The sequence below is a fragment of the Pinus tabuliformis genome, chromosome 1_2 (assembly GCF_031772625.1).
Source record: "Pinus tabuliformis cultivar Carrire ecotype Pingquan chromosome 1_2, CPIR1, whole genome shotgun sequence".
Classification (NCBI taxonomy): domain Eukaryota; kingdom Viridiplantae; phylum Streptophyta; class Pinopsida; order Pinales; family Pinaceae; genus Pinus; species Pinus tabuliformis.
The window spans coordinates 703,228,161-703,242,269 of NC_142298.1; the positions used below are offsets into that span (position 1 = coordinate 703,228,161).

General features: G+C 37.8%; 1 protein-coding gene across 1 annotated transcript in view; it reads left to right on the plus strand.

Annotated features, from left to right (window-relative positions):
* GMII (golgi alpha-mannosidase II) overlaps positions 1 to 12,470 on the plus strand; it is an 81,982-nt gene extending 69,512 nt beyond the window's left edge. Inside the window, exon 2 of the mRNA XM_089398118.1 lies at positions 9,168 to 12,470. Coding sequence (XP_089254244.1) covers positions 9,168 to 11,932 — 2,765 coding nt within the window. The 3' untranslated portion in view covers positions 11,933 to 12,470. The remainder of the gene's footprint in view (positions 1 to 9,167) is intronic.
* The last annotated feature ends 1,639 nt before the right edge of the window (positions 12,471 to 14,109 follow it).

A 14,109-nucleotide genomic window follows, 5' to 3' on the forward strand; every position in this document is an offset into this window, starting at 1 on the left:
GCCAACCCCATCACCTTCTTCATCTAGAGGGAAAGTTGTTACATTTTCTTGCAAGACAGGCAGAGGAAATCAATAGTATTAGTTATTTGGTTCATTTCATTGTATATGACATTATGGCTCATGATATGAGATACATTATTATATTTTTTGTTGATATTTTGATGCTGAGTTGGGACTCAGGACTTAGTATTCAGGACATGATTCACTGTTATGTGTGATGTAGCACTAGACATGATATTAGACATCTTATATATTAGTTCTCTTTTCATATTTATGTGTCAATGCATTTATTTTATGTTGTGGATGCTTTAGATATTAAAAGAATTGAAAAAAATTGAATATTTTTGTATTTGCTAATTTTTACGATTTTTTCGGATTTCAAACCCTCGTTGATTTAATCCCGATCGCGATGTTCCCAACATTAGTTTGGTCTATCTTGGTTTTCTTTCCATCATCATCTCCACTCTCATTATTCTCCTCCTCCTCTTCGTCTTGGTACTCCTCTTCTCCATGGTTTCCTAATCCACCACTACCCACTTCATCCCCTTCATCACTTCTTCTACTCCCCAACACCATCATAACAAAAAAAGGAACCAACTACAAAATGCCAAGCCATATACCCATCATGTTTGGTGGAGTTATAGTTTCTTGCCTGCAATAAAATGGAGGGATGGGAATTAGGAAAGAGTAGGAGAAGGGAACATCTTTCATTCAACATATAAAAATACAAATGCTATATGGAAAAAAAGGAATGGGATTAGGCCCTACCTCTTTGGCTCTCCAGTGGTTGTACCTTCAATCTCCCAAGCTCTCATAAATGGTAGCCTTCAATCTCCTCAAGCTCAAACTCTCTCAATCTTCCTTTCTCTCAAGCTCCTTAACTCAATCTCCTCAAGCCTTCTCAATCTCTCTCATTCTCATGAAAATAATATGTTGTGGGAGGGGAGGAGGCCTTTTATTCTTTTGGCCCCTCCCTTCCCTTAAAAAACACTTGTGTGCCTTTATTTTTTCGTAGGTGCACTTTTTTTCATATGGGAGCGATTGCTCCTATATTGCTCCCCAACCTTAAAAGTTTCTCCCGGAGTAATACATGAGCGATCACTCCTCAATTGCTCTTGTTATCGTTTCTGATAAGGGAGGGAGCACAAATGTTTTTAGGGAGCACGCTCCTGATGTGCTCCCGATCTGAGTGCGCTTCAAGAGCGGATTTGGGGGGGCATTACCCCACAACATTGGTTTGACATTAGCACAAAATTCCAAAGCAGGGGTCAGTGCAAAATTCTAGAATGAAAAAGTCAGTGGATGAGTTGCACAATAATGGAAAAATCAGTGGAGCAAATAATGAAAAGGGAGTTGGCCTGTGATAGTTCATTATTTTTTCCTGGGTTGACCATGTTGTAATCCTTAAAGTAGACCATATTATAAACTTTAATGCATATGAGGAAAATATTATTAGCTAGGGACATTTATTTAGATATTCTAATTAATTTTTATGTGTATTCTAAAGTGTAAAAAAGTAAGTTTCATAAAGTAAGTTCTATAAAGTAAGTTTAATAACCATTTAATATAAATATAACTTTTTTTAGAGATAAATATAATAACTAATATATATCTTTTTAACAATAATGAGTACATTCCACTAGGCAAAGTCAATAACTTCATAGAAAACACTGCCACTATTCCACCTAGTAGAACCAATATTTCATAAATGCCACCAGGGCTAACATGTCTCCAGAGACTTGAACCCACGCTACTTGGGACACAAATTGTGAACCATACAACTTGAGCTAAGTTCCTTTGACAACGAATAATTAATGTTTGAATATTATGATACATCAATTCTAATATTAATAAATCAATAATTATTTTTAACAATATTATTTAGAAGTTATATATTTAAAATTTACATATATTTTTTATTTTTATATAAATTTAATTAATGGTTAATTAATATTTATAAATGACACATTAATTATGATATTATTCATCCAATAAATATTTTTATAAGTATTATATATTTAAAAGTTAATATATGTTTTTAGTTTATTTGTATACAAGATTTAAATTTTAAAAACTATAAAATATTTGATATTTATTTGTACTTGTCATTTCCTTACTGTATTTGGATTTAGGCTTTTCAAGAATCTAGATCTTGGTAACTTCGGCAATGAGCTGCCACGTCATCAAGGGGTAATACAATTGCTATACACCATACAAAGCAACCTCTAACCCTTTGAACTACGAGTAGTAATAGAAAGAAAAATCAAGTAAAAGGCACACAAGAGGAGTGGAAAAACAAAGGTGGAGTTGGTAACTCATGCATCCATGATTGTTTCCTCCTCACATCTATACACTCAAGTTGTGGATCCCCATAATGTTGGTCCCCTTGACCATGGCACTTGGCCATACAATCTTCTCCCCTTCGTACCATCATTATTTTTCACTAGCACCTATCGATTGAAGGGTGGACTGAGAAAATGTTACTTCCCCTTAGGGGTTGGAAACACCTAATAGGGTTGCCATTTAACCACTCCTACCTAGGTAGGAAACACCATTCCGAGTTCAAAACCCTAATTTTAGAAGGGAAGCCTTATTTGAAGTGTTAAATAGCCCTTTACCTTCAAGCGTGGTTCACTTAGATGCAAAAATGATGATGTACCTGATGACTGGTTGCTTTCATTAGACTTTATGTTGTAATTGTTAGTTGGTTCCACAACTCAGGGTTTGGGCACCTTACCCACAGGTACCCAAGCCATTCGAGAAGTATATTGACACCCACAAGGGAAGCGTTGAGAGCCATGGGACTCCTAACAACAGCGGAGCATCACACACACCCTTGGGTACCTCCAATACCCACAACGTTCTGGCACTTTGCCCCACGTTTGATGACTTTTGGGATGATGCACTTGGACATAGCATGCCCCTAGGCCGACCTTAGCACTTTGAGAGGGATGGTAGCTGATCCAAGGTCCACATGAGGATGGTCTCACCCCATGAGACTTGGGAGGGCTAATACCACCTTGGAAGCTCTCAACATTGGAGCAAACACTGACACTATGACCATTTGGAGATCCACGACACCACTTTTAATGCCTCAAGTTGGATTGTGGTGTCCACTGAGGAGTATTGACAAAGACTTGAGGGCCAACCCTTAGTGGATAATTTTTAGAGGCTTTTACACATTGTTTGGCAATCAAAGCCTCAATGAATGCCACATAATACTCAACTCATGGATGACGTCAACATTTTTAGCCCTATAGTTCACACATGTGGGCAAATCATGTGATTTTCGATCTAAGCTAGTGGGTTGGCTTGTAACCCAATGCATCATTACAACTTTACTTGTTTTCCTAGGAGATTTTAGGCTAAATAGACATTATGCCGCCTCATATAAATATGGGTGAGGATCATTTGTAAATTCATTATCACTTGTGAATTCAACCTCTTGTTCTAATGGGAAAGATGTGATTTATGGAGCGAAATTTGTCTTGAGCATTTGTTCTTGCCTTTGGAGAAGTCACTTTGAATTGATAATTGGATTGTTCATGCATATTGTGATGTAAATGCCATGTTTATTGCAAATTTCTAATTTCATGTCCAATGTATGGAATGAATTGATGATCTAGGTTAAATTTTGAGCACTAATTTTGTTGAATTTCAGTTGAATCATAACTAGGTCATATTATTGCATGCATTACTCATAGTATGATATGTGAATGGTAATCCCCTTGTGATCTTATGTTAGCTCTCCCAAGTGATCTTTGATCCCCCACAAAGGTGATAATTAGGGTTTTGATGCTAGGGCATCAAAATATCCTTACTCCCTTGCAAAATCAAATTATTTTTAAGACCCATAGACTCCATTGACCCTAGAACAAGGCACTGACCTTCCTTGTTGGTGATAAATTCAACCTTTTTTCTCCCTTTTTCTCTTGACCTAATTCGATCCCTTTAAGGCTAAGTGGCCCCAAGCTAGGGCTTGGTACAAATTCTTAGGGAAGAGGAATTTTTGGTGTTGGAGAGTCTAAACATAAAGAGGATAGTGGTTGCCACAAAATCCTTCCTTTTGGTGTGCATTCACTTCAATTTCATCCACAATTTTCCTTGCCCTAGTTGTTTGCCCCAGGGTAAACCCTAGTTTGGTTTTAGCTTTAACTTGGGGGGGGTTTGAGGGTTTCATGTGCCTTGTTCATGTTGAAACACATCATAAGAAACCCTTGCTTGGCATCTTGACCTTTGGATATCCCAACACTCAACCTACCAACTAAACCCTAGGTCTAGTATTTCCCTAATTCAACCCTCTCAAGGAAAGCGAATTGCCTCCTTTGGGAGCCTTGTGCCTAAAATTGTATCTTTCCCTTGGAGGCTTCTTTGTGTCACTCCATACCTTAAACCTAGAATGCCTATTGGGTGACCTATACATATACCAAGACTATTCCCATTGATGAAAATATATAAAGAACAAAGGGTTTTGGTTGTGGTGACGGTGGACCATCATCCTATTGTTGTCACTTAGTCTAGTGACTCACCTTGTAAGGTTCCCCTCTACAAGGCTTGCTAGATTTTGTGGCTACATTCTGAAAATGGAATAAAAGATGACCTATAGACTTATACTAATAATCCCCATCCTCATCCTGCTCAACGAAAATAGAACAAGATGCTTGTTCAATAGAACTAGAGTGTGGATTAGAAGAAGGGACAACTCCACTTCCAGTTCCACGACCACCAATATTAGGAGCAACAAGAGAGAGTTACAAGTCTCGACATTTTTCTTCCACATCCTAGTCTTTATGAGGTCTACTATATTCTTCACCCCTATGAGATACAAGGTGTAAGTTTGAATAAACATATACAAGATCCTCAACCTTTTGTGATCTCAACTTGGTGCACTTCACAAAATGAATGAAACTATTAGTGCTCCAATTTTGTTTCGCTAATGACGAGCAGGTTGTAGAGATCTTGACTAAGCCCTTATCAAAGGGGAAGTTCGAGATGATCAAGAAGAGATTAGGTTTGGTGAATAACACTTACTTTGCAAATAGGTAATGTTACAATTCTTACTTGTTGCTTGGATAATATTCACCTCAACATGGTGCAGTAGTGATGTAGATCTATATAGTAGTGACATGCTTCAACATAGATTATATTGGGTTTTGTGTAGCAATCTTTGACAAAGAGATGGTGTGGCACTAGTGTACATTATGGATAAGTGTGGAGGCACAAATATGTAGGAGAGTAGAGGGTGCATGCATGCCTTCAACATGCATGTGCCAATCTTAGTATCTTTCCAACTTTATCGTTACAATTCCAAACCTTGTTTCAAATTTAGCAGTTTTAGTTTTAAATATGGTTTTTTTATTGTTGGAGATATGCTTTTGTTAATCCCAACATGCATTTAATATTATTAGAGAAGTGCATAAAACCCTAGTCGAGATAGCTTGGTGTGTTATAGCTAGAGTGGTTGAATCTTGTGAATTACAAGCAAGAGGTTGCAAAGTCAATTTCTTGAGATGGTTGCCTTTGAGAATATTGTGGGCCTCACTCGATGTCCCCAAAGGTTTAGGTTGCCAAAATTGCGATCCATGGTTTACCCTAGGCACCATTCTTAGAGTGAGGGCAAATGCTTGTTGGGTTTCTCGAGACGTGCATTTCATCGAAAAAGATCCCTAGGCCAGCAAAGGTGCTTGCATGCGAGTTGTTTATTCACTGTTAAGGGTGCAAATCTATATGAGGTTGTAGTAGGTTTACTTGATCCATTGTATTTCTAGGAGGCACATTTCTCTTAGCACCCTTATCCATCCATTTCGTTGCACTAGGTGTTTAGATTAGGGTTAGAGTTTGACACAATGAAACCATGTGCTTCACGCAGATAACCAAATACATTGTATCTCCCCTTTTCCTTTTCTATAAAGCATGTAGGAGATGTAGGGCACACCACTTTAATGGTTAGCAAGGCTTTTAGTTTTGAGTTATTGTAGTGTCTTTTCCTCCTTTGGTATTCAATAGAAAATAGATGTGGTTAAGAGCTCAGATCTATGTATTTGCTATGATTATTTTTATGTAGTATGTGTTGATAGATTCTAGTATTCAATATTTTTGTTTTGACAGTTTCAACTTTCAAGCTTTGAAGTTACCTAGGTTCTTAGATTATTCTGTGTGTGTAGAATTTGCTTACATTGGTCTAAAAATTCGTAGTTTAAACCCTAGGAAAATGTGCTAGCTTTGAAGAATGATGTAAACGGTAAACCCTAGAAAAAGAGATGATCCAAATTCCATAGTGGTAGAGAAGCCTTAAGTGATGCCACTAGCCAAAAATCTTTGGTTCAGCTGTTGAAGTGAGCCCTTGAAGGGAGGGTTTAAACCCTAGAAAAATCTAAAAGAGATGATTCAAAAACTATACTTCCATAGTGTTTAGGTGATGCTGCTAGCCAAAATTATTTGGATCAGCTGCTGAATTGAGTATGTCAGTTTCACATCTGCTCTTATACCATGATGGATTCACTAGAAATAGTGAGAGAATTGAATGGAGTCAAGACTCAACACAAACCCAGATTCTGCAATAAAGAGGAGAACAACCCAGCATTGAGGCAATATAACACTCAAAGAGAAATCAACTAAGAGTATGACAACCCTAGAGAGAGAGTGAACTCAAGAATAAGTGCACTAGAGAGATAAATCTAAGGATGAGAGAGTGCAACACTTGATTGGTGCCTTGAGGCATATCACTTCGATAAAGAATGAAAAGAATCCCTTGTACGGATCATAGAAATAGGAGTTGGTGTATATACACACAACTCAAGGGGTAGGGTGCTTTCCCAAGAGGGTACACGAGCCTTCATTGACTAGTATCACCTTAACCAAACCTTTAATATTACAATAATGATTACACCATTTTCAATAATATCTTCCTATCCCATTTTATCACTTAGACAAGTTTTCTTCCAAGGTGAGTGGGGCTGTGTTTCAATCTATCTTCCTTTGTCAATGATGAATAGTTTAGCTTCCTACTATTTCTTCAAGAGTTAACACATTGCCATCATCTCTTCTATTTCAATACTCCAAATTGTTGTGGTAATGTCGTATTGTCAACTTAACTCATCTTTGATACTAATATTTGCTCTTGTTATCAATTTGATATCATGCGGGTGGTTCAGGATCTTCTTTATTATGTTTGCCTTATATTTGTGTATACTTGTTTTTATTCACCAAGACAACTATAAAGCCGTCAATGATGTGGCTAGTCTTCATCATGCATAACTAGCAATGAACTCTCTGTAAGCATGTGGATTGCATCTATCTTAGCCAAAGTTATACAAACTGTGGGTGTGATCAAAATTAGTAGAGGTATTCAGTGCAGATGTGGCACAGGTCCAAAAATTAGGAATAGAGGATTCAGAACCCTAACCCTTAAAAATTTAAATTTTATATTGAAAAAAGAAATAAAATCTGAATTAAAGCATATCAATTATTTACCTTTCATACTCATGTTGCCTATTGGGAATGAGACAAAACCACCAGGTTTGCTGAAGATTTATCACTGCAATTGCTACCAGATAGTATCATCAAATATTCAGGCAATGACACCAAAATACTATGAGCCAAGATTGAGAATGGTGAGAAGTAAAACCAATTCCTCAAATCACAAGAGGAGAGAGAAAACTTACTAGTAGCAGAAAACTGGGCAGTGTGAACATGGTAATTCAAATTTCAGATTACTAAACTATGATAATGCATGAGTGCTGATGGCTAAATACAAAGACAGACCCATTAAATACAGAAAGACACGCAGCATGTGAACTCTGACCTTTCAGAGGACAGCTACAATTCTCTAGAAGACAGACTACACTGAATACGACTCACTGCACAAATACAAAAATAGAATATTGATGTAAACATGATGATCACAAGTTACAATTAATCTAATATTAACTTTAAAGTGCTGAAATGGACTCTTGGGAACAATCTTCCAGCTTTGCCCAAGTTAGCAAATAATTATCATATAAATTTCGTGCTCACTCTTCCTGGAGATGATGATGGTAAAAATTGTTCAAAAAATGCAGCTATGGGGTAAATCTGCCATTATTCTTTAACTGGTACCTGGATCCATCTATACTGGAAATGGATCCTATTTTAGGAAACTAATCCAACCTTTGATACACAAAAAAACCAAGAATCCAATATGAATCTGAGATTCCACAATTCCAAGGAGATTTAGATGCGGGTGCAGGTGCCTTGAGGCAAATCTAGTAACTACGATCATGCTATCTTATGGCTAGAATGTAAAAATGAGTTTTCCTAAAGTTGTTGAGATGTATTCGGTTGTGTTGTTCTATATATTTTTGCCATTTTTTCTGAAATCTTCTTCTACCTAACCTTTTTGGGAATTGGCCAAACTCAAAATTCACAGATTTAATCTGGTAGCTGTGCACTTAAATTAATTGCCCTTGTCCGAATGAGACCACTCTTGTACAATATTTTTGAAGCTATCTCTGGCATCACAGTTGCCATTGAGCAATGAAAACTGAAGCAATGGATCAGCTTGTCATTTTTCCATGATGACAATCAGTGACCAATTTTCTATTAGTGGTGTGCTTTTATTTTCAAGTTATTTACTTTTTCTCCTTAAAGATTGTCTGGAGCATGACATGTAAGCTTTTTCCGAGTCTTGGCTTGTTGGGAGGTATGCTGTTTTGCTTTCCAAGAACGCATTTCTCAAGTTATGTACTCTTTATTCTTTAAGATTGTCTGGAGCATGACATGTAAGCTTTTTCTCAGTCTTTGCTTTTTAGGGGGGATTTTAGTGTGTAGCTTTCCAAGAGCATGGTGCTTGTCCTCTAGAGTTGCATTCATGTTTGCAAGTTCTTGCCAGCTGGATATGCATGAACTCCTATTTACTTCCTCTTCCAAGCATACTGGTTTGGTACCAGCAAACAATCTCCATCCTAGAGTTCTGATGGGCCAGGATGAAAAGGGTTCATAAATCACATGCTCAGTAAAATGCACATAATTGTAAATGGAGGGTGCATCTTAGGTATTCAAGAGTTTAACAATGCACATTAAATTGCTGTAACCTTGTATATTATTGTTTTGTAGATTTATAGTTCTTGGTATTAAATAAATATATTTGAAAATATAATTTTTTATTGTCTCATATTTGTAATTTTTCCTTTATCAGATGATGGAAGGTAATTTGTGGTTGAAAGATACAATCGGTGTTGTACCAAAGAATGCTTGGGCAATAGATCCCTTTGGTTACTCACCCACAATGGCATATTTGCTTCGTCGAATGGGTTTTAATAATATGCTTATTCAGAGAACTCATTATGAGGTGAAGAAGGAATTAGCATTGCATGAAAATTTGGAGTTTATGTGGCGGCAAAGTTGGGACAGTGATGAAAGTACTGATATCTTTTGCCATATGATGCCCTTCTATTCTTATGACGTGCCACATACATGTGGACCAGAGCCTGCTATATGCTGTCAGTTTGACTTTGGTAGGATGCCTGGCTTTGGCTATGGAGCTTGCCCATGGGGTTACAATCCAGTTGAGACCACTTCTGTGAATGTGCAAGAGCGAGCCTTGAAGCTCTTGGATCAGTACAAAAAGAAGTCCACCTTGTACAAAACAAATACCCTTCTTGTGCCTTTAGGAGATGATTTTCGTTACACCACTGTGGAGGAAGCAGAAGCACAATATAGGAATTATCAGACACTATTCGACTATATCAATTCTCACTCAGAACTGAAAGCAGAGGCAAAATTTGGGACACTGGAAGACTACTTTCAAAGTCTTCGAGCAGAGGTGAAGATGAATTTTGCAGAGGAAGTAGATGCTTCTGTAGTCCCAGGTTTCCCTACACTGTCTGGTGATTTCTTTACCTATGCAGACAGGAATAAAGATTACTGGAGTGGATATTATGTTTCACGACCATTTTTTAAAGCAATTGATCGTGTGCTAGAGGAAACTCTCCGTGGTGCAGAAATTCTTTTTGCTTTTGTTCTCAGTTCTTGTCAGAAATCACAGTGTATGGAGTTCCCTCTGTATTTTACTGAAAAGTTGGTAGCTGCAAGGCGGAACTTGGCTCTTTTCCAACATCATGATGGAGTAACAGGCACTGCTAAAAATCATGTGGTGGCAGATTACGGGGAACGCATGCACAAATCTCTTCAGGATCTGCAGAATTTCATGGCTAAGAGTGTTCAGGTACTTATTGAAGATAAGTTTGATAAAGGAGATTACAAGGTTGACCGATTGACTGAGTATGAGCATGAGCAAATCCGATCTAAGTATGACATGCAACCCTTGCACAGAGAAATTGATATTACAGAACAAAAAATTCAGGCTGTAGTTTTTTTCAATCCACTTGAGGAAGTTGTAAATCAGGTTGTGATGGTTGTAGTTAACAAGGTAGATGTTTGTGTGATGGATGCACGTCGGTCTCCCCTTGAAAGCCAAGTCGCCCCTGAATGGGGGTATGAAAAGGATAAATTATCAACAGGAAGACACCGGTTGTACTGGCAGGCATCTATTCCAGCCATGGGTCTGCAGACATATTACATTGCTAATGGTTTGGCTGAATGTGAGAAAGCTAAGCTAACAGATTTGAAGGTTTCTCATGGATTGCAATCATTCACTTGCCCTGCTCCATATAAATGCTCAAAATTGGAAGGTGATAATGCTGAGATAAAAAACAAGCATCAGACACTTTCTTTTGATGTGAAACATGGTTTGCTACAAGTAGTTAAACAACATAAGAATGGCCGACACATTGTTTTGGGGGAAGAAATTGCAGTTTACTCAAGCTATGGTAGTGGAGCTTACCTATTTAAGCCAACTGGAGAAGCAGAGTCTGTTGTGCAGCCAGGTGGAATATTGGTGATATCAGAGGGTCCTCTTCTGCAAGAGGTATACTCATATCCTCAGACAATATGGGATCAAACTCCCATCTCCCATAGCACTCGTATTTATAATGGGAAAGATACAGTTCAGGAATTTTTGATTGAAATGGAGTATCATGTGGAGCTTCTTGACTATGCATACAATGACAAGGAAATAATAGCTCGATTCAAAACTGATATTAATAATGAGCAGATTTTCTTCTCAGATTTGAATGGGTTTCAAATGATACGGAGAGATACATATGACAAAATCCCCCTACAGGGAAATTATTATCCTATGCCCTCTCTCGCATTTCTTCAGGATTCCAATGGTGGTCGCTTTTCTATACATACTCGACAGTCATTAGGTGTAGCAGGTCTAAAAAATGGTTGGCTGGAGGTCATGCTTGACAGGCGCTTAACACGTGATGATGGACGTGGTCTGGGGCAAGGTGTAATGGATAACAGGCCAGTGAATGTAGTATTCCATCTTCTTGTTGAGAATAATGTGTCCTCCCTCACATCTTTATCGAGCTCATCACCTCGAACGCCATCTCTCCTCTCCCACCGTGTTAGTGCTCAGCTGAACTACCCAGTGCATGCATTTTTGGGAAGGCCACAAGAGATCTCTGTGCTTGCATTGCCATCAAAAGGATTTTCCCCCGTGGCTGGGACTTTCCCCTGTGACCTCCATGTTGTCAGCTTAAAAGTTCCCCGGCCAGGAAATTTTTTTGAACCTTCATCCTCCAAGGAACCAAGATTTGTTCTTATCTTGCAGAGGAGAGGATGGGATATAGCTTACTGCAAGAAGGGGCGCCTACAATGCAGAACATTGGCAGATATTCCCTTTGACATCTTCTCTATGTTTAAAGATTTCACTGCTGTGAATGCAAAAACATCTTCTCTTAATATTTTACACGATGACCTGGAGGAGTTTGGTTTCATTCAGAGAACCAATAGGAAAGAGTTGGCAGGTGTAGAGCGTCAGGGTTTGGTAGCCCTAGCTCCCATGGAACTTCAAGCATTCAAGTTGGAATTAAGAACATACAAGTAAACCCAGTGTCGGCTTTAGTTGTAGTGAAACTACCATATTTGCTTGTAATGAAGCTGGCGCTTGTATCTTTGAGGTGGAAATTGAAACCACGGATGCCATTACTATCATCAGCTTTAATTTATTTCTACCTCATTTACTCCTGGATTTAATCCAGTTCACAAATTTATGCCTCCTTAAGCAAAGCTGGGAATTGATATATTGTGAGTTGACTATATGAGTAGCCTTGGACTGCATCCAAGAAATTCAACATGCTGATGAAAAAGATACTGATGGACTGGTGACTTCCTCATTTTCCGAAGTTGCACTGGCGGAGGAACAATGAAGTCACATATCTTACTGTTGTGGTTGTTCATTGAGAATGCTTGAAACTGGTTTGAGGGTTCTTGCACTAGAATCAACTAACATGCTACATGCTTCTACAAAATGAGTAATGGCAGGATTTCCTCTTCAATTCTTTCCAAATAATAGATGGATATTATGCCTGCCTTTTTATTGGCAGTATTTGCGTTTATATAAATCTGCTTACTATTTATGATCACTATTCTCATCAGCTGAGAAGTGCAAGGGCTTTGTGTAGAGCATGTTTGGTAATTCTGATAGTCTTTGTGATGAATCTTGGTAAAAACTCGAGGAAGGTCTATTGGAGAATATAATTCTGTGATAAAAAAAATCCTGTTTAATCTCATTTCTTCTTGTATTCGAAAATACAAGAAAAATATGTGCGACAAAAATTCAAGTACTTTTACTGCCATTTTTGCTGTTTTGCTGTTCCTTGTATCTGCAGAGAATTGGCTTACGGTGTCAGTCATCGCAACTTTGCCGTCTTCTGTAATATATATATATATATATATATATATATATATATATATTTGTTTCTCTATATATGAAATAAAAAGAGCTCAGTACTGTTCCCTCTTACTCTTGTTAGAAAATCAGAAAGACTAGATTTTCTTTATATAGATAATTACTTGTGACTTTCTTATCTTTATGTTCTTTTTATATCTTTTAGTTCATCAAGCAATTACCAAAACAATAACACAGATCATAGACACCAGATATAGGCGGACAACCAGGGCAAAACCCCTATCTAGGGGAAATCCCAGTGAACAATTGTTCCTTCAATAGTTTCACGAGATAATCCAAGACTCTTGACTTAGACAAAGACTTCCTCCACACCAAGTCAGCGATTTCTTTCCTCTGTAGATAACAATCCTCCAACAACTTCAACCTGGCAGCAACTGGCATCAACAAAATCTTCGACTTGGCAATAAAGACTTCGATCTTCTTAGATACTTCACTTGGGTGAGAGATAGATGGTTCAAAACTTTGATTTTGATGTCTTTTTCATTCCTTTCAAATTTTGTACCCTTTTTCTAGCGCTTTTCCAACTTCGCTCTTTTTCGCTGCCTTGGCTTGTAAATTGAACTTGTGTCTCAAATGAATTGCACTGCATTGTATAAATAGCTTTCTAGTGAGGTCAAATTACCCTTCTTGAAGCCAACTTGATCTCCTTGAGGCCAACTTGGTGTGGAGGGGACAAATATTATTTTTAAATCAATATTAATTCTTTTTACATGATTCAAAAGCCCAAAAAGGGTCTCTTTAAATGGACAACGATTCTAATAACTCAGAATAAATCCTAGAAGTCCTCAATGGAGACTTTGACCTAAAACATGATGACCCAAGCATGAAACCCATGCTTTAATAAGTCACAATAATAACAATAAAAATATCTTCTTCGTTCTTTTGATAAATACATTTCACTGCGACTCAAACACATTTATGAAGATCAAACCTAGTTACATTTTTCAGCACTCACTTTTAACTAAGGAGGTATCATAATAACAAGTACAAGGAAGATCTCAAAATATATGAACTATGAAGAGTTTAGGCACCACAATTCCATGGACTAGATTCTTGACCAAGGCAATCTAACCAAGGTCTTCCAATAGCTTAAGCACTCACGGTGCCACATACTAGATTCCTGACCAGGCAATCTATCTGGGTGGGACTAAGATGGACCAAAGCTTTCAACCTCTCTAGGTACCATTAGGCTTACTTGTTAACCATCAACCTAGAGATCCAGGGGCGTATCTGAGGTCATAGCTCTATGACCAACGCCACTCTCCCTACTTCGGGATCCAGATATTAACACAAAGTGTCGGCCAGATGTCCTC